The sequence below is a fragment of the Pagrus pagrus genome (assembly GCF_965226575.1).
Source record: "Pagrus pagrus genome assembly, chromosome: 24".
Lineage (NCBI taxonomy): Eukaryota > Metazoa > Chordata > Actinopteri > Spariformes > Sparidae > Pagrus > Pagrus pagrus.
In genome coordinates this window covers 14,229,796-14,256,035 of record NC_140206.1, presented here as the reverse complement: position 1 = coordinate 14,256,035, position 26,240 = coordinate 14,229,796, and the positions used below count along the sequence as shown (strand labels likewise).

The window sequence follows — 26,240 nt, the reverse complement described above, 5'->3', positions numbered from 1 at the left end:
TCGCCCAAACTCCCCTTACCTTCATTTCTCGCTCATTCTCTTTCCTCCTCTCTCTTCATCTTTATCTCACTCTGTCTTCCCCTCCCTCCAGGGCCTTGACTCATCTGGAGACTTGCCAGGAATGCAGATAGGATCACTCGCAGATGTACAATAACTTGAGGGGAATAAATAATGCCCTAATTGAGAGAAATGATGTAATATTGATCCTAGGGCCTCTCAACCTTTGGCATCGTTGGAGCGTTCGCCAGAGCCTGTGACATTTAGAGGGATGAATGGTGTGTATGTGAGAGTGAGTGTATGTGTGTGATATTGGGAATAGGTGTTGCTGGGGCTGTGCTGTGTGAGACTCTTTGTGAAACTAAAATGTGGCTTGTGATTTGATGAGAACTTCCAGGCTCCAAAGCGCGAGACAACTTGAGAGCGAGCTAGACAGAGATGCCTCCCTGCCTACAGAATATGCAGACTATAACACCGAGCTGCAGCACTGAATGGCGCAAAGCTTCGACAATGCGTTTAATTTAAAACTTGAGTGGGAAAATATCAGTGTGTGCCGTCTGTACGTGTGCCATAAAGGCTGGCGAATAGCTTTAACACTCCAGGCTGTCTTTGGGGTGAGAGTGAAAACAAACACAATCAGTTTCATCGATTAAAAGTGAAAATTCTGCGCACATCCAAGCCAAGTGGTGTGGGTTGTAGGTTTAAATATTTTGTAGGATGCTTTCATACCTTGTGCCTTTGTCACTTTGGTTTGGTTTGTTTTTGGTGTGGACTGTACCACCAGAACGAGATGGCTTAAAAAGGTTTGTCTTGGTCCGGTTCCAAAGTGGTGCTGCGATTTGAAAAGTAATTAGTAAAGCTAAACTACTTTTACATCCATCTAATGGTCTGTGAACTGCCAGAGGGCACTCCCCACAACTGTGTAATTGATGTATCCTTTTATGCCAGGTCATTTGGTTACCATGGTAACACGTATACCGATCAGCCACAACATTAAAACCACTGACATGTGACGTGAATAACATTGATCATCTCATCTCAATGCGATGTTCTGCTGGGAAACCTTGGGTGCTGGCATTCATGTGAATGCCACTTGACACGCACCACCCATCCAAACACTGTTGTGGACCAAGTACACCCCCCATCACAACACTACCCGATGGCAGTGGCCCCCCAGCAGGACAATGTGCCCTGACACACCGCAAACATTTCTCAGGAACAGCTCGAGGAACACAATAAAGGGCCCAAGGTGTTGACCGGGCCTCCAAAGTTTTGAGCAGTTTTGAGACATGCTGGAGCAGGTCTGATCCATGGAGGCCCCACCCCCCAACATACAGGACCCAGAGGATCCACTATAAAACGCCCTGGTGCCAGACACCACAGGACACCCTCAGAGGTCTTAAGTCCATGTCTTGACAGGTCAGGGTTGTTTTGGCTGCACAAGGGGTAACTTCACAATATTAGGCAGGTGGTCATGATGTTATGCCTGATCAGGGTATATGGACATGAGTATGGGGATTTTCCCTGATACATCAGAGAGTGAAAATGGGGGTTCATTTGAAACAACTGGTGTGACTATGTGATGTAAATGTATTCATCTGTCAATTACATTGACCTTCCTCTCTGCTGTACATTTTGAAATACAGTATATCAGGGTTATTGCATCTCAACATGCATTGTATTAGTTCTGTTGGTTTTTTCCATCCTTTTACTTTGTGTTCTATGTTGTTTAATGTATTTAATGTGCTTTTATGTGCAATAAAAGTTGAGCTACAGAGTGGGCAGGTGCCATCTATAGACAACACATGGCCCCCATGTAACAAGTGAGAAAAACAAAAAGAAAATCAATAAACCCTCATGTGATCATTATGTCTTCCTGACCCTTCGACGTTTACATCCTTTCCCCGGGACTTGTGGTATTTACCTTGAACATGATCTATCACACATGTCTACCTATCTGTGTCACAGTGTGCCTTCTCCCCACAGCAGATTGTCAGCAAGACACCCAAGTCAATTTTAATCGTTACATTTTGAACATGGTGCCTGAATCAATGCGAGAAGATGCCACTACGAGAATATCAAATCCATACAGCTACAGGAAGAAATCTGCTCCAGGATAATAGGATGATCAACATTCATAGATTGATAAAGTCAAGTAAAGGTTATACGTTTCAAAACCATCTGTTGGAATAAGTTTCAACCACATTGAACAGTGTGGAAAATGTTGACATTTTGTCTGCTGTCTAAGTGTAGTTTATTATTATTTCCAAATAGTGCTTTCTTACTACAGAGGGTTTTTAAGAAAAAATGTCAAGTCTCTGTTTAGATTTTAAGCTTAATGTGAGAGTTTCAATGTCATCTTAAAGGAAATGGGAGTCTCACAGAAACCTGACCTGCACTAGAATGACAATATATTGATGTGGCTAACCTCATCATCACCAAAGGAGAGCAAATTATAATTTGATGTGGCTGCCGACTCCAAGTCAATTCAGTATAATGATGGTTTTGTTCTGAGATGTCCTCGGTTTATATCATTAGAAAATGTAACTCCATCCGATGAATGACTGAAGAGCCATTTCCAGTTTACACTGTTATTATTCACGATCCAACAAATGACGAAGCTCAACCTTTGAGAGGAGTGCAGACTGTCAGATTGTTATAGAGCGGCAGCGTAAAACAAAGAGCCTTTCTGAGAGAGGGTGATACTGATTTTCAAACTATGCAATTAAAATAAAGCCTTTTGTATTGGGACCAGCTCAAAATTCACCAGAAACGTATTTGTTAGCATGTCTATACTTGTAAAATGATCTAAAAATCATAATTTTGTTCATAAAACTACTCAGAATCAAAACTGATTTATTCCTGCTCTCATACTCCCTACACCCCAACATTACACCCATATTTGATTGTTGAACATCTCATTCCAAAACCAAGGGCATGAATATGCCACTACAACAGCCAGTGCAGGAGTTTGCTCCAAATCGGCTGCAACATGATTAGTAAGGTCTCACGCCCAGTCAATACTCAAACTCATCCCAAATATGTTGGAGGAGGTTGTGGTCAGGTCTCTGTGGAGACCTGACCACAAGTTCTTCCAAACCAAAATGGGAAAACCATTTCATAAAGACCCTGGGGGAATGTGCCATGTGGAAACAGAAAAGGGCCTTTCCAAAATCTGGAAACACTATTGTGCAATTTGTCATTTTGTGCTGTAGCATTTCCAGGGTGCAAAATTAACCTTTTTGTCCACTAGCCAAATGGCAAGTGGATGAATTTTTTTTTACTAGGCGCTTAATAGATAATCATATTTTATTTGGCATGTAAGTGAAACAAATCTAGCAGCCACTTGCATAATTAACCAGCTTTTGGCAAATGACTGATGATGATTTTGAGCCCTGGCATTGAGATTTCTCTTATTGGAAGTAAAGGTGTGTTTGGAAGAACTTGAAGCAACCTGTTACTACAGAAACAATGGAAAGATGTGAGGGGGTCAACAGACGCCAAATGAGTAGATGGAACATGGGCCAATACGCTGTTCAAGTTGAAGGTGTTTGAACAGTCAATTCAATTCTTGCTTATGTCAGGTAAATTAATGTACATCAAAAGGCCAACCAAAAACATGATAAACAGCCCCAATATGTGGAGAGGGCAGGCAAATACCTTTGGCCACCCATTTCTTGCAGTCATTTTGTTATTTGGTGGTGTATTTGTACTACAAATACGACATGTAATAATACTGAGATAATCCAAAGAAAAAAAATCGTACATATCTCATTTTGGTGTCAATTAAGGAGCAAACATAGACTTTTCTTTAACAACTAGAGTCATACAGAGAGAAATTAATTTCAAGAGATGCAGGATAATTTGTTCCTTCACAGCATCCAAAATGGAGTAGGAGGCTGTGTTTTGAGGCAGGGTTGTATGTGAGACTTCAGACCATTTCCTGTGTTCACATTTTGTTGCTAAACTACTGCCCATCTTTGACTGAAAACGACAAATTCACTCCCATCCCCTTAAGGGTCCCAAAGGGCATTGTGGGAAACAAAGCATATCGCTAACTGAGACACAAGAGGATAAAAAGACAAGGCAGTTTTGGGGGAAGTGAATACAACTTGATTCAATTACTCTGACACAAAACAATGGGATGGCATCTTCGGATGCATCGGCTATTACAGTTTGGTGGTGCATAACAGTATGACAGAAAGGTGTACTCCTTGGCTTCTTAAAGTAAAGCAATCATGTGAGAGGTTACAGGTGAATTGTGGACGAATTGAGCAAAGAGGCTAAGACACCATCACTTTGTTTTCTCTCTGCTGCAATTTCAGAAAACTAGCTGCAGCGTCGGAATGTCAAGTGTCAGGGGATGAAGTGTGATATCCCGAGGAGGGAAGCAGCTGAAGGAACTTGAAGTTTTAACAGCCAATCAAGATCACAGGGGAACTTGCTTGGTGTTCCCAGAATGAACATCACAAACAGAGTGTCACAATGGTCGTAAATTCAATCCAACCCGAAATAAAATGTCAGGATAGGTAGGCAAGGAAGGCCGCAGGTGACACGCCAGCTCTGCATAGAAAGCAGCATCATAACAAATCAAACCTGGCAGCAGAATAAAGGCTAAAGAAGCAGGTTTGTGTCTGGAAGTTGGTTTGAATCCCTAGTTGGGGAGTGTTCAAGAGCAAAGAAGTGGCAGAAACATTTTTCGTGCATTAATTCACCAGAGAAAACACAAAAACATGCTCATGCATTAAGGAAATTAATCACGCTGTTGTCAAAGTGTTTAGTGTTTACAAATGGTACACATTAGCACTCTACTAGAAACAGACTTGAAGCTGCAGTTAGTCTGCTCGGCTGGACCGCCGTCAATTATTCTACATCTGCACAAGACAGAGTGAAAGCATTGAACTGTCAGACTGAATTACAGACCTGAACTGTATTCGATCTGCCCCGCAGAGAAAGCAATGGAGAGACATGCCCACTGACGGCTGAGCAGAGCATTTACACAACATGTTTTAATCAAGCATTTTAAATTTAATCTATTATAACTGAGCAACCACATCCATTAGGAGACCAAAAAGAGAGTGGGCCATGGACAAGAAGTGCGCACTGATTAACTGGGGCCACCCATTTTAAAATCCCTCTGTTCTCTCTCTTCATCCCTTGAGTTTCACAACAAGAGCTTGAAGAGTGTCTCTCCATGTTTGCCTTCCCCCACTCCTCTTGCTTTCTCCCTCTCACCTGCCTAATTAACTGTCAGCCGAAGCCATTTGTGCTTCTACATTTCACGGGAGAACGAATATTAGAATTCCACCAAAACTGCCACGACCCTGAAAGGATACGCTGTGTTTGACTGGGATGAAGTGGATGACACGAGCATGCTAGCCAAACATTGAGAGGAAGTGATAGGGGCTTGTAGAGGCAGATAATCAAATAGGTGTTCATATATTATGAACACAGAGCTGCTGACTCTGTGCAGAATATCAATGGGTGCAGAAGTGGAAGGAAGAGTATTAAAAACACAATTCCTGCTAATCCTCATCCACTGCAAATCAAATTCAAAATGAAAATTTAATCTGATAGAGTTCCTGTAGCTATAGGGATGAAGGTCTAGAAAGTTCAAAAAACAATAAATAAAAGACACAGTGAAAATCAAAATTACAAAATAATCTAAATTAACCCCACAACAAGAGAAGCAATACATTTCTTTTCTTTGGACCATCATTGCCCGTTCTCTCAGCTATCAGGTAATGGATTTTGAAAATCACTATCATCCACTATGAAACACTTAATCAGATGAAAAAAGCCAGAAAGGCTTTTACCCATCATCAATTTACAGCTACAATGATTTGCGCCTATTTTCTGATTGCCACCTTTTACCTCTGCGAGCCAGTTGTGTTCACCATCCATGACAAATTTACTTCAAAGGAAGCCTTCATCATGACCCATTTTCCGTTCCACCAACAGCTGAGCTCTCGCCCAATAAGGCACAAAGCGGGAATTTTCCCATGAGTCCCTGTGCATCAAAAGCTGGTTAGGCAAACGAAAGACTACCGTTCTCAGGCAGAATTGGAGGCAATCATTTGAAGTAATGCTAACGTTATAAACTTAAAGATAATGTGGGGGAAGATTATGTACGGTTTCTCAGAAGTACCACTTCCATTCATTACTGACTCATTGCAGCTGAACAAAGACGAGCCGCATTCACGTTGCACAAGATAACCAAGATAGATGTGACGATTATAATGAAAAGGCACTCCATAAGATTGGAGGAGAAAAAGCAGTGGACATGGCTTTTATACCCTCTGAATCACATTTTCATTCACAAATGTGTAGAATGACTCATCCGGTTTTTCTTCTACCATGATAAAAACTCAAGGTCCATTCACAAAAGGGCAGACAGAGAAGATACCTCATTGAAAGTCTTATACTGAACACTGTGCGATTACAGATCTTAGCAGCTTGAAACAAAATTGAAACTTATAATAAGGTATAGGAGATCAGCAAGGTTGAATTGCTTAAAACACTGCAATGCTAACAAACCAGTAGTATTGCTGTGACAGCACAGGGCACTGGAGAGAGTCTGTTATACAACAAGTTAAAGTCCATTTATACTGGGTTAATAGTGGTAGTAGTAGAAGGAGGAGGAGCAGGAGAAAGAGGAGGAGAAGAAGTAGAAGTAGAAGAAGTCGTTGCGCCCATGATGCCATGCAGCTTAGACTAGAGAGCTGCACATGTTGCCGGTGAAAAAGTTTTACAATTTCTAAAGGAAAACAAAGTGCTTGCAATTTGCAATATATGTTCCACAAGGGTTCAGAGAGAAGAGCAAAATGACAAATCTTATTTGAGCTGTGGAATATTAAATCCTCCATCTTTGCTCACTGCACCTGAGCCTTTCTTACTGTCAGGTGTGAATAAACTACAGGTGAACAGCTTTTTAAAATACAAAAATGGAGAATTATAGTTCATCCGTATCCGCCATGAGAAGCAGGTAATTATGGGCTATAAAAAAAGCATATTGTGCTTCCCTAAAATCATGTACAAGTCTCATGGTAAATTTAGGGTAATCTATAATTCAACTGTATTAATTCTATTAGTACAACAACCAAAGTCATATTAACTAATCTGTTGAGTCTCCCTTTGTAACAGGAATATTGTTTTCACCACCATCGCTTTTACTTTGTCATTCTTTTGCTCAGCTTTGAGCTCCTCTCGGTGGTACTCAATACTTTTTGGCAGATGTTTCACATTAAAGACCTGCTAAGAAAGAAGCTATTATTTAGCTTAAGCTGCTGGAAGCCTTTTATATGAGATATTTGTGCAGGAAGTGTTGAGTAGCTTAACAGTGATAATAAAAACATCAAAGTAGGAGCGATTTGAATAAAGAAGTCCTTTGAATCAGTATCTCTTAAAAAGAGAAACTAGTAGCAACAGAGGGGAGAGTGAAACATGAGAATGTTGTTGCACTGATAGTATTAGCTCTGATTATCCTGAAGTTATCAAGAGAACGGGTTAACACAGAGGACATGTTTGCAAAAAACTGTAGGGACTCTTGCTAAAATATGATAAAATACCGTATGCCTATATATAACAATAAGTAGGAAGAGAGGCCTATCTTGAATATCAGTTTGTTTAAAATAATGGCAGTTGTGATAAAGAATCTAGGCTAGATCCCAGAAAAAAAATTTTTTCATAGAATTTGACCTCAAGATTTCCATCATATATGCACACCAAGGAAGAAATTGGCAGATTTCCTTCAAAACAAAGCCACAGTTAGAAAGAACAGAACCTACTAATATAGAAATCTGAAGCGGCAAGCAGGCATATGCTACTAAGACAGCACATGTTCTGTCGACGGACAGAAATCAAGCCATCAATGAAGGGAATCAGACATGTTTTCTTACCTATTGCCATCTCTATGATGCTCATCTGGCTCTCTGAAGGGAACAGGATTTTTGGCGGCTTGTCTGTCAGGGGAGCTGTGAAAAGACAAACAGAGAGAAAAGAAGAGCAGCACATTAAATTCCACATCTTTCTCCCCCATGGACAGTGGGAGTATGATTTATTCATTAAAGACCACAATAAAGGCTGCATTAAAATGGGAACAAATACATAGAAATATAATATTTAAAGAGTGGACAGAGGGAAAAAATGGATGAATTACTATGGCTCAGAATTACTCATTCAAAGCCTGAAACATCAATACGCATGCTTTCAAAGCAGCAGCTGCTTCAATGCTAATGCTATTCATTCCTGGTAAAATAAAAAATGACTATGTAAGTGACAATATGGCTTTGACACAGACTGCAATAGAAACATACTGTATATACAACAGCTGTGTACCTAGTCAACCATTTCTGAATCTACAGTATACCCTAAGGTAAAAATCATTCACAGCTGCAGTGGGCATGGGAAGGTTAAGAGCTGCTGCAGGAGATGCAATATTTTCAGCTGTGTGCAGCCAATATGGGGAGAAAATGTCAGTTTCTTATGCAAAACGAGAAGCTCATAGAAAACTATTGATAGAACACATAGAATTACACTAATCATAAGAAAAAAACTTAAAACTAAAGCTTATAAAACCTTTTGCAAAAGCAATATATATAGTCAAAATATCAGTCGTGAGTGAGTATCAGTTACATTGGAACAGCCTTCATCCCAAACTCCCTTCGAAAATACACCAACTCCAATTAGACAGCTGCTGGGTAACAAAAGACGTGCACTTAGAGGCCCCTCATTATAATGATTCCCTAATTGGTTCTAGCCTTCAAAGTGGCATCAGAGAGGTTTTCTATCTCCGCACGCTTGGAAATACTCGGAGGGATGAAGCTTGTTTCAGTACAAATGACTTGTGGTTTGACTCGAGCAGTGATTGCTGAGCAGCACCTCGAAAAAACGAGCCAAGTTTTAGTGAGAGGAGCAAAAGAACGGAGGAAGGTTTTTCCAAGTTCACAGTGTGCCAGTTCCTCCACACCCCAGTTCTCTGGTGATATAACTCATCACAGCAGACATTAGCTACAGATGCATGTTGATATTGATTCTTTGGCTAAAAAAAAAAAAAAAGCCCTCCAGCTAGTTATCATTTCAACAGCTGCAGATTAACAGAGAAGGCTTTTCCATTTAGATATCCAGTTATTCTTCGTGGGTATTCAAAGCTCCCTTTGGCCTCCATTATTGTGCGATACGTGGCAGCTGAGAGTTCTATGATGAAACAGCAAGATCCTCGACATTCACTTCTGCTCTTATGAATTGGATTTTGAAGGCACTATTCTGTCTTGAAGATGCCAGTTGAACACATTTAAAAAGTTAACTTTTTATATTTTGGCCTTAATTGTGGTTTTTCCAGGGACAGCAAACTTTTGCACATTAAGGCTCCTTATTGATACCTCAATCTATGCAAGGACTACATGCAGATCAGCCAGAGCATTAAAACCACTCACAGGTGAAGTGAATAATATTGTTCACCTCATTAGAATGCAATGTTCTGCAGGGAAACCTTGGATCCCAGCATTCATGTAGATAGATCAAAGTACATTGCCTTATGACAACGGCATTCTGTGACGGCATTGCCCCCAGCCTCACCTCCTTGGACAATACACTCAATCACACCACAAAAAACATTCAGGAATGGGTCCAAAAACAAGACAAAGAGCTCAATGTGCCTACCTGGCCCCCAACCTACCCAGATCTCAATCTGAATGAGCATCTGTGCAGTGCGCCAGAACAAGTCCGATCTACGGAGACCCTACCTCGTAACCCACAGGGTCCAAATAATCTCCCACCCATGTCCTGGTGCCAGACACCACAGGAGACACCCATAGGGCATGAGAGGGATCCACAAAACATTGGGCTGGCAGTTTTCATGTTGTGGCTGATAGGTGTACATTTGAACCAACTCTTGTAAAACTGAAAAGTCATCCAAACTAGCGAAGTATTTCATCTAGTTGGCTAAGGTTGGGTAAAAAGATCACAGTTACAGTTAAATGAAACCAATATTACTGCTGGTACGTAAGGGGATGCAAACGATGGCCTCCTGTGTCAATTCACAGGCTTTGCTGGCTATCCATCCACCATCACCCTCCTCCTTCCTATGTCCTGACATATTCCACATGACCTGCAAGCTTGCTCGAAGTTCTTGTGCGGGAAAACTAAACACAGGCCAATTCAGGCATTTGAACAGCACTTTATGAGAATACCTCTACCTCTTTAAGGTTCCTCTTGTACAATGAAGAGGCACAAATGACCTGATCGCCTTGATTTACTTTTGTATGTAATCAGGGTAGGAAGTGGAGACTTTAAGCTTTGCAGAAAAACTTTTTTAAAAGCATCATCTTAGAGAAACACTGAGCTTGTCTGATGAGCAAATCAACTTAAAATGTCAAACGTGCGTGGTGGAACATTTCAACACGCGGGGACCAAATACAGCATGGAGCTATTTTGCTTTTGACCTTCCTGTGTTGGCAGCAGCTCTTGATTTGTTTGGATGTACTTCTTATTTCAAAGGCATTCAATGCAATATTTCCAGCCAAAGATACAACTTTACTTCAGTGGTGCTATGCAGCCACTTGTGCTAATGAAAGAACTCTCCCATCGTCTTGATGTCCAATCAATTTAGAGACAAAATCATAACGTGGCCTCAAATAAAGGATCATGCAATTTGTCAAGAGGAGTAAGCAGGGGAAAAATTCCCATGTGAGCTCATTAATTACAAATTCAAAACAGAACCACAGCGAATTATGCCTTTCCCTGTGCCTTCCGTGTACCAATGCTGTGTAAAGAAACCTCATTACCTTAATTACCTTTTTCTTGATGAAATACGCTTAGATTATTTTGTATCAGTATGACTTTAAGAGAAACAAGAGATTTTCCACTCCGATGGTTTGTCTTACACAAGACAATGCTGAATTTGAAGAGAGGAAATGGTGCACGGGCTGGGATGTGGCTGCATGTATTTATAGTAACATGAAAAGAGAACTCAGCTGGGGATGCAAACATCAAACACAAAGCCATGGCGCGTTGCTTCTACTGTCATTGTGAGTTTGAAAGTTATACATTATATATTTGCATTAATGATAAAACAAGAAAAACACAGAAAAATGAATGTCTTAACTTTTTTGATATTGAAATGTATAAAAGATAATAATTGTTATAATTACCTGAGTCCAACATAGATTCAAAGATATGTTAAACTGCAGAACTGTATTCTTTTTTAAATGTCAAATAGAAATTTCAATCATATATTCCTTTCAACTGTTGAGAGATTTCATTGGCCAAGTGTCATGCATTATAGAGTAGCACTCCTAGCAACTGCCTTCAGTGGTACCTGGAGGTAGGAAAGCATGATAGTGATCGAAGGAACGCAGTTGACTGCCAGGATGTTAAAAACAGGAGGATGGAATATGCGGCACAGGTTGAAAATAGCCTGGAAGCTTTAAAGCTGCTCCTCGCAACTATTCTCAGCATACCCATACTTTTAGTCATATGTTATTAATACAGCACAGCTGCAAAGCATATTTATGTTGACCAAACAAATAAACCGAGACGATTCATTTCAGTGTTTAGACTTAGATTTAAGCCCCTATAGTTTCACAGCTGTATGGGCTGGAGAAAAGACAGTGGCGAGAAGAAAAATTAAAAATAACCTATTGCTTAAAGGGGACAATTGTTATGAAAGATGCATTTTTGTGCCATGACAGCAGCAGGATTATATGTTACAATGTCCAGCAGAACTGCATGTAGAAGCGCATACAAAAGGGAAATGCCATCAAGTACTAAAACACATCTGTAATCTCAGAAATTCTAATGACTAAAATACCAGGAAGATACAAAGGTCTGGTCTAAAAGATTTTGTACTTTATAAGATAATTTGCTGGGGGATGAATATCGTGTTTTGTTTGAGTGTAAACCACAAGTATTGTTGATAATAGAAATAAATATTTGCCAAAATAATTTGTTAATCATCCGTCTATGTTAAACTTTATTGATATTACAAAGATTGTATGTAAGCTAGGAGCATTTTTGAGTAATGTTCTCCCTTTCCTTAAATACCTGGCTTGTGCTGGGAATCCACTCTGGTTGTTATATCCAGTTTTTTCTCATATAATACCTTGAAATTATCATAGAGACTGTTGTGTGTGCCATCTAAAGCTCTGCAGGTATCACAGCCAGTTTCCGTTCAAACCAGAGGGAACACACGCCACTGCTGAGTTATCTGCTGTTTCTGCCATTTAACCATCCTTGAAACTGAGTCCTTGGTCTCCTGTGTCCTTTCCCTGTGACAATTCCCAACTCCAGAATTTCATCTTAGCAAACAGGATTACTCTATTGAGTCTCAATTAAAAGGGCATGACACACTGTTCTCTGTGGTAACCTCACTTTGCAATCTCAGCTGAGAAGGTGGATGTATTTCAATTTAATGAAAAAAAAAAGTCATCTCTGGACACGTACTGGGAACAAAGAGGTTCTCCCTCATTCTAATGTGAATCCTCGTTTTGATTTGCAGGTCGCACTGAGCCAGCTGAAGGTGAAATCCCAAAGCTGGAAGGTAATCAAAGTTCTGGCACCATTTTTAATAAGCACATTTTAAAGCTTAAGGTAACAAAGTAGGAGAAGGCTGTTCAACTGGAGTAGAAATACTGTCCTTCATCCAAATCAAGGGCACGCTGCTGATATGCTGTTCGTCAGTGGGATCCCACCATGCTGGAAGGCATGCAAACACACACACCCGCAGACAGACAGACACATTCGAGATGCATTAGTGAAGCTGGCTGGTCTTCAACTACAAAACCATAATTCTGTGGTGGGTTATTATGAGTGGGAGTGGGCAGGCTTTTTCGCTGAGGGGCTAGCAACACATCCAGCCTGACCTGCTTCCCTACACACACACTGAGCATAAGCACATTACACACGCACACACATTCCTGCACACATAAACATTGTAAAGCCTGACGTTGGTATCAGCTGGGGAGAAAATCTTTAAAGTGTCCCTCACAGGCCCTGTGATCTGCTCTCGCTGTGATCACATGATGATGGATGGGGATATGGGAGTAATGAAATAGAAAAAAAAAAGACCTCGTTCCCTCCCATTAACTCTTCCATCGCCTTCTCTCCCTCGCTCCTGTGTGTCCATCGCTTGCTGAGCGCCTTTGTCGCTCTGTCCGTCTGTTTCTGTCGCTCTCAGGGGTGAGAGAGAAGGAAGATGAAAAAGGAGTGAGAGGAAAAGGGAGGGAGCGAGAGGGTTGTGGTCCTCTGTTCACACCTCATTAAAGACCACTTCAGCAGACATAGATTAAGAGGAGTAGTGTGAGCATGAGATCGTTAAAGGAAAGATGCAGCGTAAGTTCCAAGGGGGAGAAATAAATGAAAGCAGTTTTAGAGCAACTTGAGAGGCAAACCTTGTTAGTCATGCACATGCAAAATAAAGAAAATGTCTTTATTTGGCATAGACTCCTTCCATCTGGTGAGTAGCATATTCAACCAGCGTTGTTTCTGATTCAGATTCTTCTTCAGATCAAAAATCACAGGACTGATTTTCTTACTTAGCTAATCATAATCAATGCCTTAAACAAATGACAGACCAATAAAATGCTAATGCTCGCAAACATCAAAATAATTTAGCATTTCATGGTAACACTGTGAAATTTGCTCATATAAGACCTGAGAGCAAATTCTAATGCTGTCCATATTTTCTAGTTGAAAATCCCAATCTCCGACCTCCATCCATTCCAGGTGCACCATGCCAAAAGTTAACAAAAAACGGGCAGACCGTAACAAATGATGTCTCTTGGGCAAGTGTGCACACAATTGACCCCTCAGCAGTGCAGCCTCATTGCATATATAAACGAAATAGAGAAGGGAAACGATACGAGTTAACAACGCTATTATACACCATTTTGTGTCTGTTGTCCAACATCGTAACTCAAAACCTTTTGGAGACATAATTTTAATTTGTCAAATAAAAGAGAATAATCTATTATATTGAACTTAACAAAGTAGTTCATTAAAGTTTCGACTCATCACTGAACAATAAAGGAGGGCAACAGCTGGCCTAACTTCAACTTTTCTCATATATACTGTAGAGTTTGTCATCTCAGTATAAGTGTGCCAACCGCCCCAGCTGAGGCCTGATATATTAGCAGATATGTCACTAAAGAGAATCTGCCAGACAATGTAGGACTCGAGGACTTTAATGTGTTGGATAAGTTGGCAAGAATGTCTACAAACTGGACTTCAGCCGAAGGGAGCTCCTCGGCACTGGGACGGAGGAGAAAATTTGTCAGCAGCTGTCAGGGACTGTTAAAGTTCTGAAAAAGTAACTGGCTTCCTCAGGGCAGAGGGGATAAATGGACCACGATTCCAGATAACCAACAAATTCACTGAGTCATTTGTCAAATACATATATTCTGCTGGTAAATAATAGAGCCTCTCTAGATGATCAAAAGGTGGTTAAATTACTTTGAAAAGTAATATAGTTCCTATAAGGGAACAATAATTGAGTAATTTGCTAAAATTAAATACTAGCAATAATTGCACATTACTAATAATGTATTTTCTGTGCTGGTTTTGGAAGTATACTGTATTTCTGAGAGGCTGTCATCAAGTACTTACAAGGTTTTATTGTGCACTTTTCTTTTTCATGGTTAAACATACAGGTCAATAGACTGGAAAAATGCCATTATAAATTCTTAATGTGACCTGAGCTGAGAGAAAAGTGCTTTCATTACCACGCGACATAACCGGTGCAATTTTCATTCAGCAAACAGATTTTACAAACAGCAGTGCCTGCATAAAATGTGCAGACCAGTCAGATATACACAACAGCGTTCATGAGAACAATGATGGTGCTGTGTGGGAGTTAAATTTTATAGTTCTGGCAAAAATCACTGTTATTCTAGCGCAAGGACCTTGTGGCTGTTGCCCTGAAACATCTGCCTGAGGGCAGCGGGGGAAATGGAGCAGAGTCGGGATGAGTGCAGACTCTGATGATCTCCCTGATGAAGTAAATGGGGTTTAACTTCTACAAGAGGAAAATGGGGCACTATAAAGGACATATAGTACTGAATTAGGGAAGTGGATTTAGATTCCATATATGATAGAAGCATTGCAGATGGGAGAACAGTCTCTGGTCAGCCTTAATGGTCTTCAGCTTTTAGGCAACAATTGCAGCAAGTACCACATTTCTAAACATGCAGCTGTACATTTGTTCCTCTTGTTTTAATGGTTATCTGATCATTCTCTCTCTCATACATGTTTATGTGTGATGTTTTGCTGTCAGATCAAAGTTTTTGGTGACGTATTCATCACTGTCTTGTTCAAGACTGTTTCGATTAAAACTGGTGAGTTTACGTACCCTGTGGAATAGCATTATTGGTGATTAAAATGAGTTAGCCAGCTTTTCCTTGACCAAACCGGACCAATCTTTTGCAATAGTATCATCATGGGAACGTTTTGAAATAGCAAGCAAGTTATGCGCTAACTGAGAACTTGTAGCAAGGTACAACCTTGATTCTAATATCCAATATTATGTTTGTGAGACATTTAATAGTTTTCCATTCAGCAATCAATGTACTGTAAAGACCATATCAGGATGTGAGATGAGGAGGGGATAATCCTCCTTAGGTGTAAGGGTAAAAAGTCACATGAAGGGCAATTCTCTCTGTCTGAGGTGTTTACAGGAAGGATGATAATTTACATTTCAATAAAACAGCAAATGGTCACTGCCCTGGGAAAGACATGATCAAAACAAACACCAGGGGGTCATTGTTTTGGGAAGAAGTGATTCATGACTGTCGTAAAGTATGCAACCACTGTATTTAAGTCAGAAACATTTGGAAGACTGGAGGGAAAACTTCGGGTCTTCTCTCCATGCTGCATGTATAAAAGAGTCTAAAATTCTTCAAATAATTTAAGCTGCAAGTCAAAAGAGACCTATCTTGTCATATTGTTCATTTGTTTGTAAGCTTTTGCTCCTATCATCATGGGACCATGCTGTACATGGGAGATACTGCAATGACCAAACCTCACTGTCATGGTCAGACTTGTACAAATGTGTCATGAAGTGTTTTGGAACAAAAAGTTGCTGGATTCATTGCTTGTCACCTGCCAGTCCACCTCATTCTCAAACCCCGCTGGTCCACCTCCTGCCAAAGCTCTGTTGGCTTTAGATCTGTAAGACTGCGTAGGTTATTCGAGTAAATTGAATCCACTGTCATGTTCCTGGAGCCATCCTGAAATGATGAGTGCTTTGTGACATGGCAGGTAATACTGCTGAAAGTATCCATTTGCTGTGGTCGGGAACACTTTGAGCAACATTATGCTCAGCTGGCTTTGAGTGGACGCAGGAAAGTCTCTCCACACATATTCCAACAATGAGCCTCTAAACAAGGCAGGATGCTTCCGATGATACACACTTTTAACTTGGTCTACTATCCACATGTGCTGAAACTAAATTTGTCAATCACTGCCATGTTTTCTTCTCTTCAATTGTCCAGTTGTGGTCATTGGTTGCCCACAGTGGCATCAATATCTTACTCTTAAGTCACAAATGGTGAACCTGTTCCCATCTTTTTCAGTGCTGAGATGTTCCTCTGCACACCACTGTTGTATAATGCTTTCATTTGCACTTTCTAATCTAATCTTCATGCCTGGCCATGCACCTCTGACCCCGCTCATTGCTTTCACCTATAGGACTGCCGCTTACCGCTTCTATACACTGCAGTGACAGAGAACACCGTATGGCCAGCTATTTCAGAGCTGCTGCAACCACCACGTCTGACATCAACAGTCGTACCGTGGAGATCAAATTCTGTCTCGCCTCTTCTGAAATGTAGTCGAAATATAACTGAACCTTTGTGTGCTTTGTTGAGTTGCAGCCACTTGTTATGATGGATATGTTTGAGGTGCAAAAGATAAATCTTTCATCTGAAAGAGGATGCTGCTTGTTAAAAATGAGCTAGATGCACTGGGAGACTCATGGCAAGCACTGAGAAATATACTATTGGAAAAAAATAAACCCTAAAAAAATGACAATGCAACACTCTCTGAGGATACTTGTTGAGAAATACCAATATAGAAACCCTGAGCAGAACACAATAAGGGTATATTTTCGTTATTGAAAAAGGTGTTGTTTTAGAAGATCCATCAAAACAATTGAATATGAGAAAGCTCATAGGATGGGACAATACATTCAGGGGAAATCACATAAATCATATAACTGCAGGCATTGGGGATAGCTGAAGAGACTTCACTCTCCAGTGAACTGCTCTGAAAAAGAAAGGCACTCCACATAATTACCCACAATGGTCATATATGGCACACTGAGATGTTTTGCTGTAATGAGATGTCTCTTTGAATCTGTTGGATACTTTTTGAACCTTCAGCAACTGTAAACATTTGCACTGCTGAACAAAAACTGTCCACGCACGGTTCATGTGCGACTAATCATGCATGGCCGAGAAAGAGTTGCTTGTTAATTAGGGAGGCCTGTACTCATTACTCACCTGTTTCCTCAGCGGGGGCCACCCGCCTCAGAAACGTGTTATTCACTGGCCGATAAGGAGGGTGGGAGGTGGGGGAGGAGGGAAGGAGGGAGGGTGATATGTTTCAAGCCGCCTGGCCAAATATATCCCAGAGGGGAGGAGTTGAGGATGAGTCAGAGAGGAAGGAGATGGTGGTGGAAGCGAAGCGGAGCTGCAAGAAAGCTTGGGGTGCAGATAGAGTGGGAGATTGAGCTGAGAAGAGACAGAAAGAAAAAAAAATGGAGATGAGACGGTAGAGCCGATGGGAAACATTAACATGTAAATATGCCAATTGGTGCCTCTCAAAGATCAGGGAAAGTGTGTGTGTGTGTGTTGGGGGGCAGTTTGGGGTCATTGTGAATATTTTTAGTGGTGGAGGTTGTAGGAGGAGAGCGGCTGGGTTAACGTGTGCAATCATCTTGCCGACAGCTTCTTGCCGATTGCCATCCTGTCACATTCACTTGCCTTGAATGTCAAACAACTGTTTCAAAGTAGAGTGAGTAAAGAATTAGACACTATAATAGCTGCAGTCAATGGTTCTCAGTTGACTTTGTTGGGATCAAATTGTGTCTGATGTTTTCACAGTTAAAAAAAGGTTATGGATGTTTGGGGATACTGGGGAAAACTAATTGGTTAGGTTTAGGAAAACATCAGGGTTGGGCCTAAAATAACCATGTTACTTTTGTCATTTCAGTTACAAATGTACCTACATTACATAAGTAACTCACATTACATTATGTACGTGATGTAACTGTCTCTCTCCGTACCACAAACCTCTGTTTGTTTGTTTGGTTGTGTCACTAGTTGAAAAAAAGAGATGCTAGTTTGACATGGGTCCTTGCAGGGGTTACAAATCAAATACGATTACATGACACCTGGTTGAGTGCTGTCCTTTACTGCTTCAGACATCAATTACTTGAACATGCGACTTTTGACTGAGACTTAAATGCCAGCTGGCCTTCATGAATGATGACACGGCAGCAGGTGTGATGTTGAACTCTGAATGCAGGTTATAAGACATTCTGGATGATTAATGTTCTTTAGATGAAATCCAACATTTTTCAAATGAAATAGATAGGTTCCTGCTGATGGAAGTTAAAGTCAGTGCTGTGAACCAAATTACACACAACACACTGTGAAAAATCTATCAAAAAACTCCTTTTCCTGATTCCCTCATCGACACTATCTTAGCCTTTAAACACCTAATAGCTCATCTTCAGAGAGTCTCTGGTGTGAAAAAGGACTCGGGAGATGGTTGTTCCAGGCCCAGAAGCACTAAACTGTGTTCACATGCAGGTTTGCACTGCCTACAAAATACATTAACATTCTGGAAAGCTTTTTCCTCTGCAGGGGAATTGTATTCCAGCTGCATGAAAACAACAGAAACCAAGTGAATTCAAAAAAAGAGAGAATGGAAATGATGTAACAAAAAATTCATGTCGGTTCTGGTGTACAGAATAGTCGGCTAGACGTGTCTGGGAAGAATTTACACAATTTAAAAGAAAGAAATAACAGAGTTAAACCGTGTGCAGAACACAGCTCTCTCTCGCTTCAATTTCCACTGAGCATGAATATGCTTGGGAACCTAATACAGACGGCGGCAATTTCTATGAGGCAGAGTCGAGGAAAAATGTATTATTGATTCATACACTTTCTTCCATATACTGCGTTCTCAGCAAGCATTGCTTGCCGTTTGTCTTAGCTTTAAATTCAACTACTCGACAGGCAATACCTATGTACTTCCCTGTAATTAAAAAGTGAATTAACCTTGAGCGCTGGCTGTCATAAATTCCTCCATTTTTCCCCCAGCCTGCTTTCCGGTTCTCCTCAATAAATATATTCAGAGCAATCAATAGGGGTATTACTATGTATATATCGCTGTGGGAATCAGCTTGGCAGGTTGCCTCTGGCAGTGCTACACTTCCTGCTTCGCCCATATCCTCCAAAATGGCCGTCTCTAGTTCTATATGAGGAGTTGGCTGCTGTTGAGGGGACGGAGAGAGTAACATGTGTGGGAGTGTTTGAGCAAAGGGCTGTTGGGCTGGAATTTGCTTCAAAATGTTTGAGAAAAAGTTGAAGAAACAAAATAGCAAAATATAGACTTTCAGTCCCTCTTGGGCAGCAGCGCACACCAGATTAGGAGAGAAGAGAAAGAAGAAACAACTAATGTGACAAGTTCTGCTTACTTGAACATTTGAAATAAAGTGAGAGAAAGTTGCAATTAGGCAGATGTGTAAACTGAGGCTGTGCTGTAATTAATCATGATTGCGTTAATTACGCTTTGTTTTCGCCATAATGAGGACCAAAAAGAGAGGAACAGCAGAGGAAAATATAGAAAATGAAGGATCTTATGCCAAATGACACTTTGCCGCCTCACAGTTGCTATATTGAGATTTCATTGCTGTGGATATTAAAAATGCCAATTCTCTCCCCGCGGCAAATAAGTTCTCTCTCATTCCAGCTCCCCCAGCATAGTGAATTATTTCCCTACTCCGTCTGTAAAAACTTGTCTTTTAAGTCCATTATTTCTCTATTTTCCATAAGCAAAGCCTTGTCTGATACAATCTTTTAATTAAGATTTTACAAGTTGCTTCCTCCAGCTCAAAAAAAATGATTTTTTTAGTGGCACAGCTTGCTTCCCAAGGACAAATTATAATATCTTTGTTTAGCTTGGCAGATCACTCATCTTGCAGATCTCATCTGTACTGAGGACTACTTTTTTATTTACCCTGTGCTGCAGGAAGTTCACACCACACAGACAATATAATAAGACTTCCTTTAACCCATTTGGAGAGATTATTTAGACAGTGCTTCATGCAGTTTAATTAGCGTAATCGTACATTCAAACTTTGATTGCAGATACAAGCTTGGCCAAGCTCAATCAGCTCCATCCAAGAACTGTCTGCGTAACGACCAGTTTGAAACATAATAAGTTATATGCCAAATATTTAAAGCTACTTAACTTTCACCTTAAATTCTTTCCATTTATTCACAGCCCAATCAAAGTGATGAGAGTGGGGTGATGATGGTTAATTATGCTGTTAGAAATGACTACAGAGTAAGTTACAGAGTTACTTATATAAAAAAAATAAAATACCCATTCATTACTGTAGCAGAAAACAGCTGAGAGCATAGTCAACTCCTAACAAGAACATATCCATTTCTACAGCATGTAGTATATTATGTAAATCATGGGACACAGTGTACGTGCTATTATTAATGCCAAGTAAGCTTTGACTAACAAGGTGATTTATGAAAAGTATATTGTGGTTATCTGTTGCTTTGCCAAATTTTGTGGCAATTTCCCTTCCCACAGGTTCCCACTGCACAGGGTTGGTAAATAACATCAAGTGAAAAAGGGATCTGTCAGTGCTTAAATAAGCCAATGTCAACCAGAGTACCAATTATCAGTATGTGGCAGTTTATCTGACAGTCACCACTGTTCTGAGCTTTTCAGGTGAAATTGATAAAAACTAATTTCATGTGGCGCAGGGGGTAATTTTCAAACTAACTGCAACAACCAGTCCAACATAGACAAACAGTATCCACAGGAAAACAAATCACAGGTGGTGCAAATGATGGAACTGTATTGTTTGGACTAAATTGCAACCATGGCAGGTAAATGTTGAAGCCAATATGGGAGGTGCCTTCATATGCTGCTGTCTGCCTCTGACTATTGAAATGGCCGACCCCCAGCCTCAGATCTCAATCCAATTCAACCCTTGCTAACTGGAAGTGTTTGTGGTCCAATATCCCTCTCAGCACAGTTAAGACTTTGATTACAGCAATCTATCCACCCCTTGTGTGTTTGTAAGCACTGTATAAGATCCATACTATGCTTCAGGGCATGCTTAACTGTGGTGGTGATGCAATAGCTACTGGGCACAGATAAGTATTACTGCTACAATAGCCTCCACCTCTAATACAGCACAGTCTGTAACGGTCTCTGTTTAGCAACAATCCATTCAGAGCAAATACAACCACGCTGGACTCAAACAAACATGTTTCCCACCCAACGTTTAACAAACTGGGTTGATCAAATATTGGCATTTCACTTTAACTACTGCGAGGTTTGATTGCTGATGCCTGAAATGATTTTAGCCAATGTTTTTTGGCACTCGGTTCAGCGCTCAAACATCTTTTGGAATGTGCATTGAGTATAGCACGAACCCTCTGCATTATTCATCAAAGCTGCCTCCGACATACCTCTGGAAAAAAAAAAAATGATTAAACCGGGGGGCTTAAGCACTTCCATAAACAAGGATATGATCGTCTTTAATAATAAAAAGCTCTCAAATGGATGTTACATAAGCAGAGCAGAAATCCTTGGCTGGGCTAACAGTGAGGAGGCATGCATCTCAGAGGTGTTATGACATCATCTACTGAACAGCAACCAAAACCTGCTGGTCCATCCTTAGCTATTGTACAGTGACTGATAGAGTATTACCTTCATTGTTCATTTTTAAATACCATGCTAATAACTGTGCACCTCAGATTCCACACTTCTCACATATTCTGACAACCTTGTGCAATGAGTGACTAATAAAGCGAACTGAATCAGTGTGATCTGTGCAGTGATTGTTGAGCAGATAGCACTTCTCTAAACCTCTCTTTCATCTGTCTCTCAGCCTTGTGCCCTCACTCCAGTGCAACCTCTCTCATCACAAACACACACACACCTGACCTTCCATAGAGCCCTCTGGCTGAGGACCAAAGTATAAAACCTGGGCTGTCATTGACATTCTCTTGCATCGTCATTGCAAGCTTGAGATGACATCGTGATCCGGCAGGTACACCATTCTGATCAAGTGAAATCATGAGGAGAGGCTATGACTGTCAGAGAACAACTGGTTTACCTCCTACGCACACTCTCATTGCCAGAGCACAATGTGCTGCAGTGTGGAGGTCTTCATGGCATCACGTGTCCCTGGTGACCAAGGCATCCAGGCTTATTGAATCCAAGTAGAGCCCTGTTCTATTGCCACAGGTCTCTGGTCTGTGTCATTATGACTGAACACACAAGTGGAAAATTACTTGCATTGCAGCTGATCGTTTGTTGGTAGCACAACATGCTGCTGTCAGTATTAGTGCTCTCTCTCCTCTTTTGGATCTGGTTTAATTACCCTTCGATTTATCTTGGACCAGGTCTAACGGTGCTAGGGTCCCTTTTTGTGATGAACTTGAGCACGTTATTTTTGGTCAGTCTTCCACAGGTCAGTTTTGGATCGGGGTCAAGAAAACCTTGACTAAAGTTGCGTAGTTATTGTGCTAATGATAGCTGCAAATAAGGAAAAGATGGCGTTGCAGTACTAACTATGCTGTCCTGTATGACAAAGTTGAAGTGTTTTAATTTGCTTTTTAATGTACGCTTTCTCTCAACGTGTCTACTTTGGTAAGGTTGATATTCAAGTTTCAGCAAACTAGTCAAAGATACACATAAATGGGTAAAATGCAACTAGTCCACCAAATGAAACAACAAAATATGTTGTCCGTCCATGCCTGTAGGAACCAAGAACAACAACATTTTCTGATCTGACATTCCTATTGGCAGTGCACTATCACTTTTGTGTTGTTTTGGTGACCCATCTACCCACCGGGATCTCCTCCCTACATGCACTTTGTCAATGTTTGTCAAAATCTCCCCTAAATTCCTTCTGCTACAGACATAATTACCCTGGCCACTAGGAGGCTTTCTTACTTGAATGTAAACATAGGTTGTTTTAGGCACTAACTGAAACAGCTTATGTGGTCTTAGGTGGCCAGTCTTGTAAAATGGGTAACTGTGGGGTGCAGAGGCTCAAAGAAAAGCCAACATGAGTCTTCCTGAACAACACACATACAAAGCCCAAAGCACGTTCTAGTGAAGAAACCTGTATCGCTGCCTTTTCAACCATGATGTGATTGTTGGATCTTAGAGCAAAACGCCAGCTGTAGAATGAAGGATGATGTTTTAGATATTAAGCTCCATTGCAGCTGCAATGGGAGGATCTGGGTGTGACACTGTGTCTCTTACATTTCCGTGTACAAACCACACTCATCTAACAATCCAAGCTTGGACTCTGCATTTCTGCTGTATTACTTTGAATTCTGGATTTGACTAATGTGAGAGGGTGCCTTTGTAAAACATGAAGTGCAACTGTAGTCATTATTGCCGGGCTATCAATCACCCAACCCCACCTCCAGCCTCCAGCCCACTTGTCCCCTCTCCACCTCCCGCCAGTGACTGCTTAGTTTTGGTTAAACCCCTGCCGCAAGCTACTAAGAGCTCCCTTGTGTGAGTCAGTAACCTCCCACGCCCCTAACACACAGCCGAAACCCCCCGGAAACACAGAGACTCCTTTTTTCTTAATGAAAACAAAACAGTTGACACAGGGACTTCCGAACAATCTATTTATTATTTATCCTGATCACCCATTCATTGCACTCGCCAAACCAAAGTGACCCCGTAGACTGGCCAGCCCCCTGTTAAAAACTGTGTCTATTTGACTTGAACTCTATTCCAACCTCCTCCTCCTCAGCTTGTTGCCAGTGGCCTGTTTAATTCCTGCTTGGTGCCATTTCTGCACAGTGGCCCCCTATTGCCGAGCTATGAATCCCTTCTCCGAGCCCCGCCGCCATGCCTCCCATCCCCCTTCCTTCTCCCCTCCCCTCTCTTCCTTCCTCTCAACCCTTTTGCCAGTGGCCCTGCAAATCTCCGGAGGCAGGCAGTGCCAAACGTTCCAGCTGTTTAAACAGGTCAGTGGTTGGTGCCGTGTGCCAGCAGGGGTAGCTTTGCCATTGTGGTGCCCTACATCGCTGGTCTGTGCTAACCCCCCTGAATCCGTTGTCCCCAAGGGAGCTTCAGAGCCCACACTGTACTGACGCTCAGCTGAGAGATGCTGGATTTACTTGCAATTTTATTGCCTCAGCCCCCCCATTTTTGTTTTTCATTTTTGTATTCTGTAAGGAAACCTTTTTCAGGCTTGATGAAAAAAAAAAAATCAGAGTTGTGTCAAAAAGGCATGAAAATACACTAATTTAAGCTGGCAGTGTGAAACCACTGAGTGTGCAAAATGTTAGGACAGCCTGCTCTTTCCATGAACCAGAATGATCCAGGTGAAAGCTATGAACCTCTATAGATTTCACCTTTTAAATCCACCACAGTCATTCAGGGGTGAGGTGCTATATATAGATGAAGGGAAGATGGGGAGTCATTTATGCAAGATTTAAGCCTCTGGAAAACTGCGACATGGGTTCTGCAAAAATAGAGTGCAACTCATTACAAGCAAGGCATTTCTGAGAATTTTTGTTCACGAAGCCGCATTATAATTCCTCCATGACATGCAGCCAGAACAGGTGAAGACGGAGGGATTTCTGCACCCTGCACCTATTCACCTTCCTGTAGTGTGCCATTTAGTTCTGGATTTAAGAAAAGAACTTAAAATGTAGAGTTGATTAAAAAAAAAAAACCTTCAGTACACTGTGCTAATACAGTACTTTCTAAAAATAATTTGCAGATGCCGGTCACGTCATGATGATCTGAAACAGCCTTTTATGGCAATATTAAAGGACAATTGTTTTTTTCTTTAAATTTGTGAGAAAAATGACAATTGTTTGATGTCTTCAAGGAACTAAAAGCCTTAACAAAATCAGACACTAAAATATAAAAGGACTGTTTCACCTTATAAAGGTAAGTAAAGGTCACTTTTTATATTTAAATTAGAAAGTCACAGCACTGAGTATTTTTAAAAAAAGGAGCAAAGGAGCTGATGTACTGTAAGCACATGCAATGAAAGGCTTTAATCATGCCATCAGTAGAGTTGAGGGTAAAGTCAGTTTGATCAGAGTGGTCCCACATGCTGGCAGACTGCAGGTTGGCTCTGTGGATGTAATGTTGGTGGACAGCTGATGAATGTTGCAGAATCTATGATTACATATGAGATCAGTCGTTTGAGATGCCATTTACCCAGTCCTCTCATTGTTGAGTAAAAGTCGTTCATTGAAAGAAGTTTTTTTCATCAAACGCAGTTGTCAGTAAACTCTATAGAATTAAAAATAGAATATTAAAAGATAATTTTAAAACCATACATGTCAGGGGCGTTTACACGGATGTAACAGAAGGATGGAACGCAGATTTTCTCTGTATATTCCTGCCAATACGTGGCCGCAAAGTATGCACACAAGGACTGTACAGCAACTAGTAGTATTATGCAGCAACCCTGCAGGCTAATTAGTACGGAGCACTACTGCATTCATGTTTTACTCTTAATAATAAGATCTTTCCTTTTATATTAGTACGTCTTTCCCATTATATAAGGGAGACAATTAAATGTTCAATCAAGTTTCTTTGCTATAATGAATATGTCAAGAGAAATTTTCTCACTGTAAGATCTTCTCACATTCTTCTCATTAAATTCAGTGATACTTGTTCTTGACATTTTTCCTGTCAAACGATTTCCTCCATTGTTATAAATACTTTTTGTGTTAGAAGATTTATCTCGTAAGATAATCACAACGAAAGAATAAGTTACACCGTACATAAGCTACATCAGGTTGTGCTCATGTTAACTTTGACTATCATTCAGTGCTGGGCTGGTAGTTTTGGTGGGTTTGCGAGAGCTTTTCTAAATGAAAATAACTGCTTGCTGCTGGAAACAAGGTTCAGCTCTGAATTTGTGGGCCCAAATTACAAAAAACTCAATAGAGCTTAGAGTCAGGTGATATCTCTCAGCAGAATTGTAACAAAGAGCACCC

General features: G+C 40.8%; 1 protein-coding gene across 5 annotated transcripts in view; it reads right to left on the bottom strand.

Moving 5' to 3' along the window:
- Positions 1 to 26,240, bottom strand: part of LOC311253423 (interleukin-1 receptor accessory protein-like 1) — a 289,743-nt gene that overhangs the window by 87,259 nt on the left and 176,244 nt on the right. For all 5 annotated transcript variants that reach the window (XM_084347376.1, XM_084347375.1, XM_084347379.1 and 2 more), the window contains one exon: positions 7,896 to 7,970. In XM_084347376.1, coding sequence (XP_084203502.1) covers positions 7,896 to 7,970 — 75 coding nt within the window. The remainder of the gene's footprint in view (positions 1 to 7,895; positions 7,971 to 26,240) is intronic.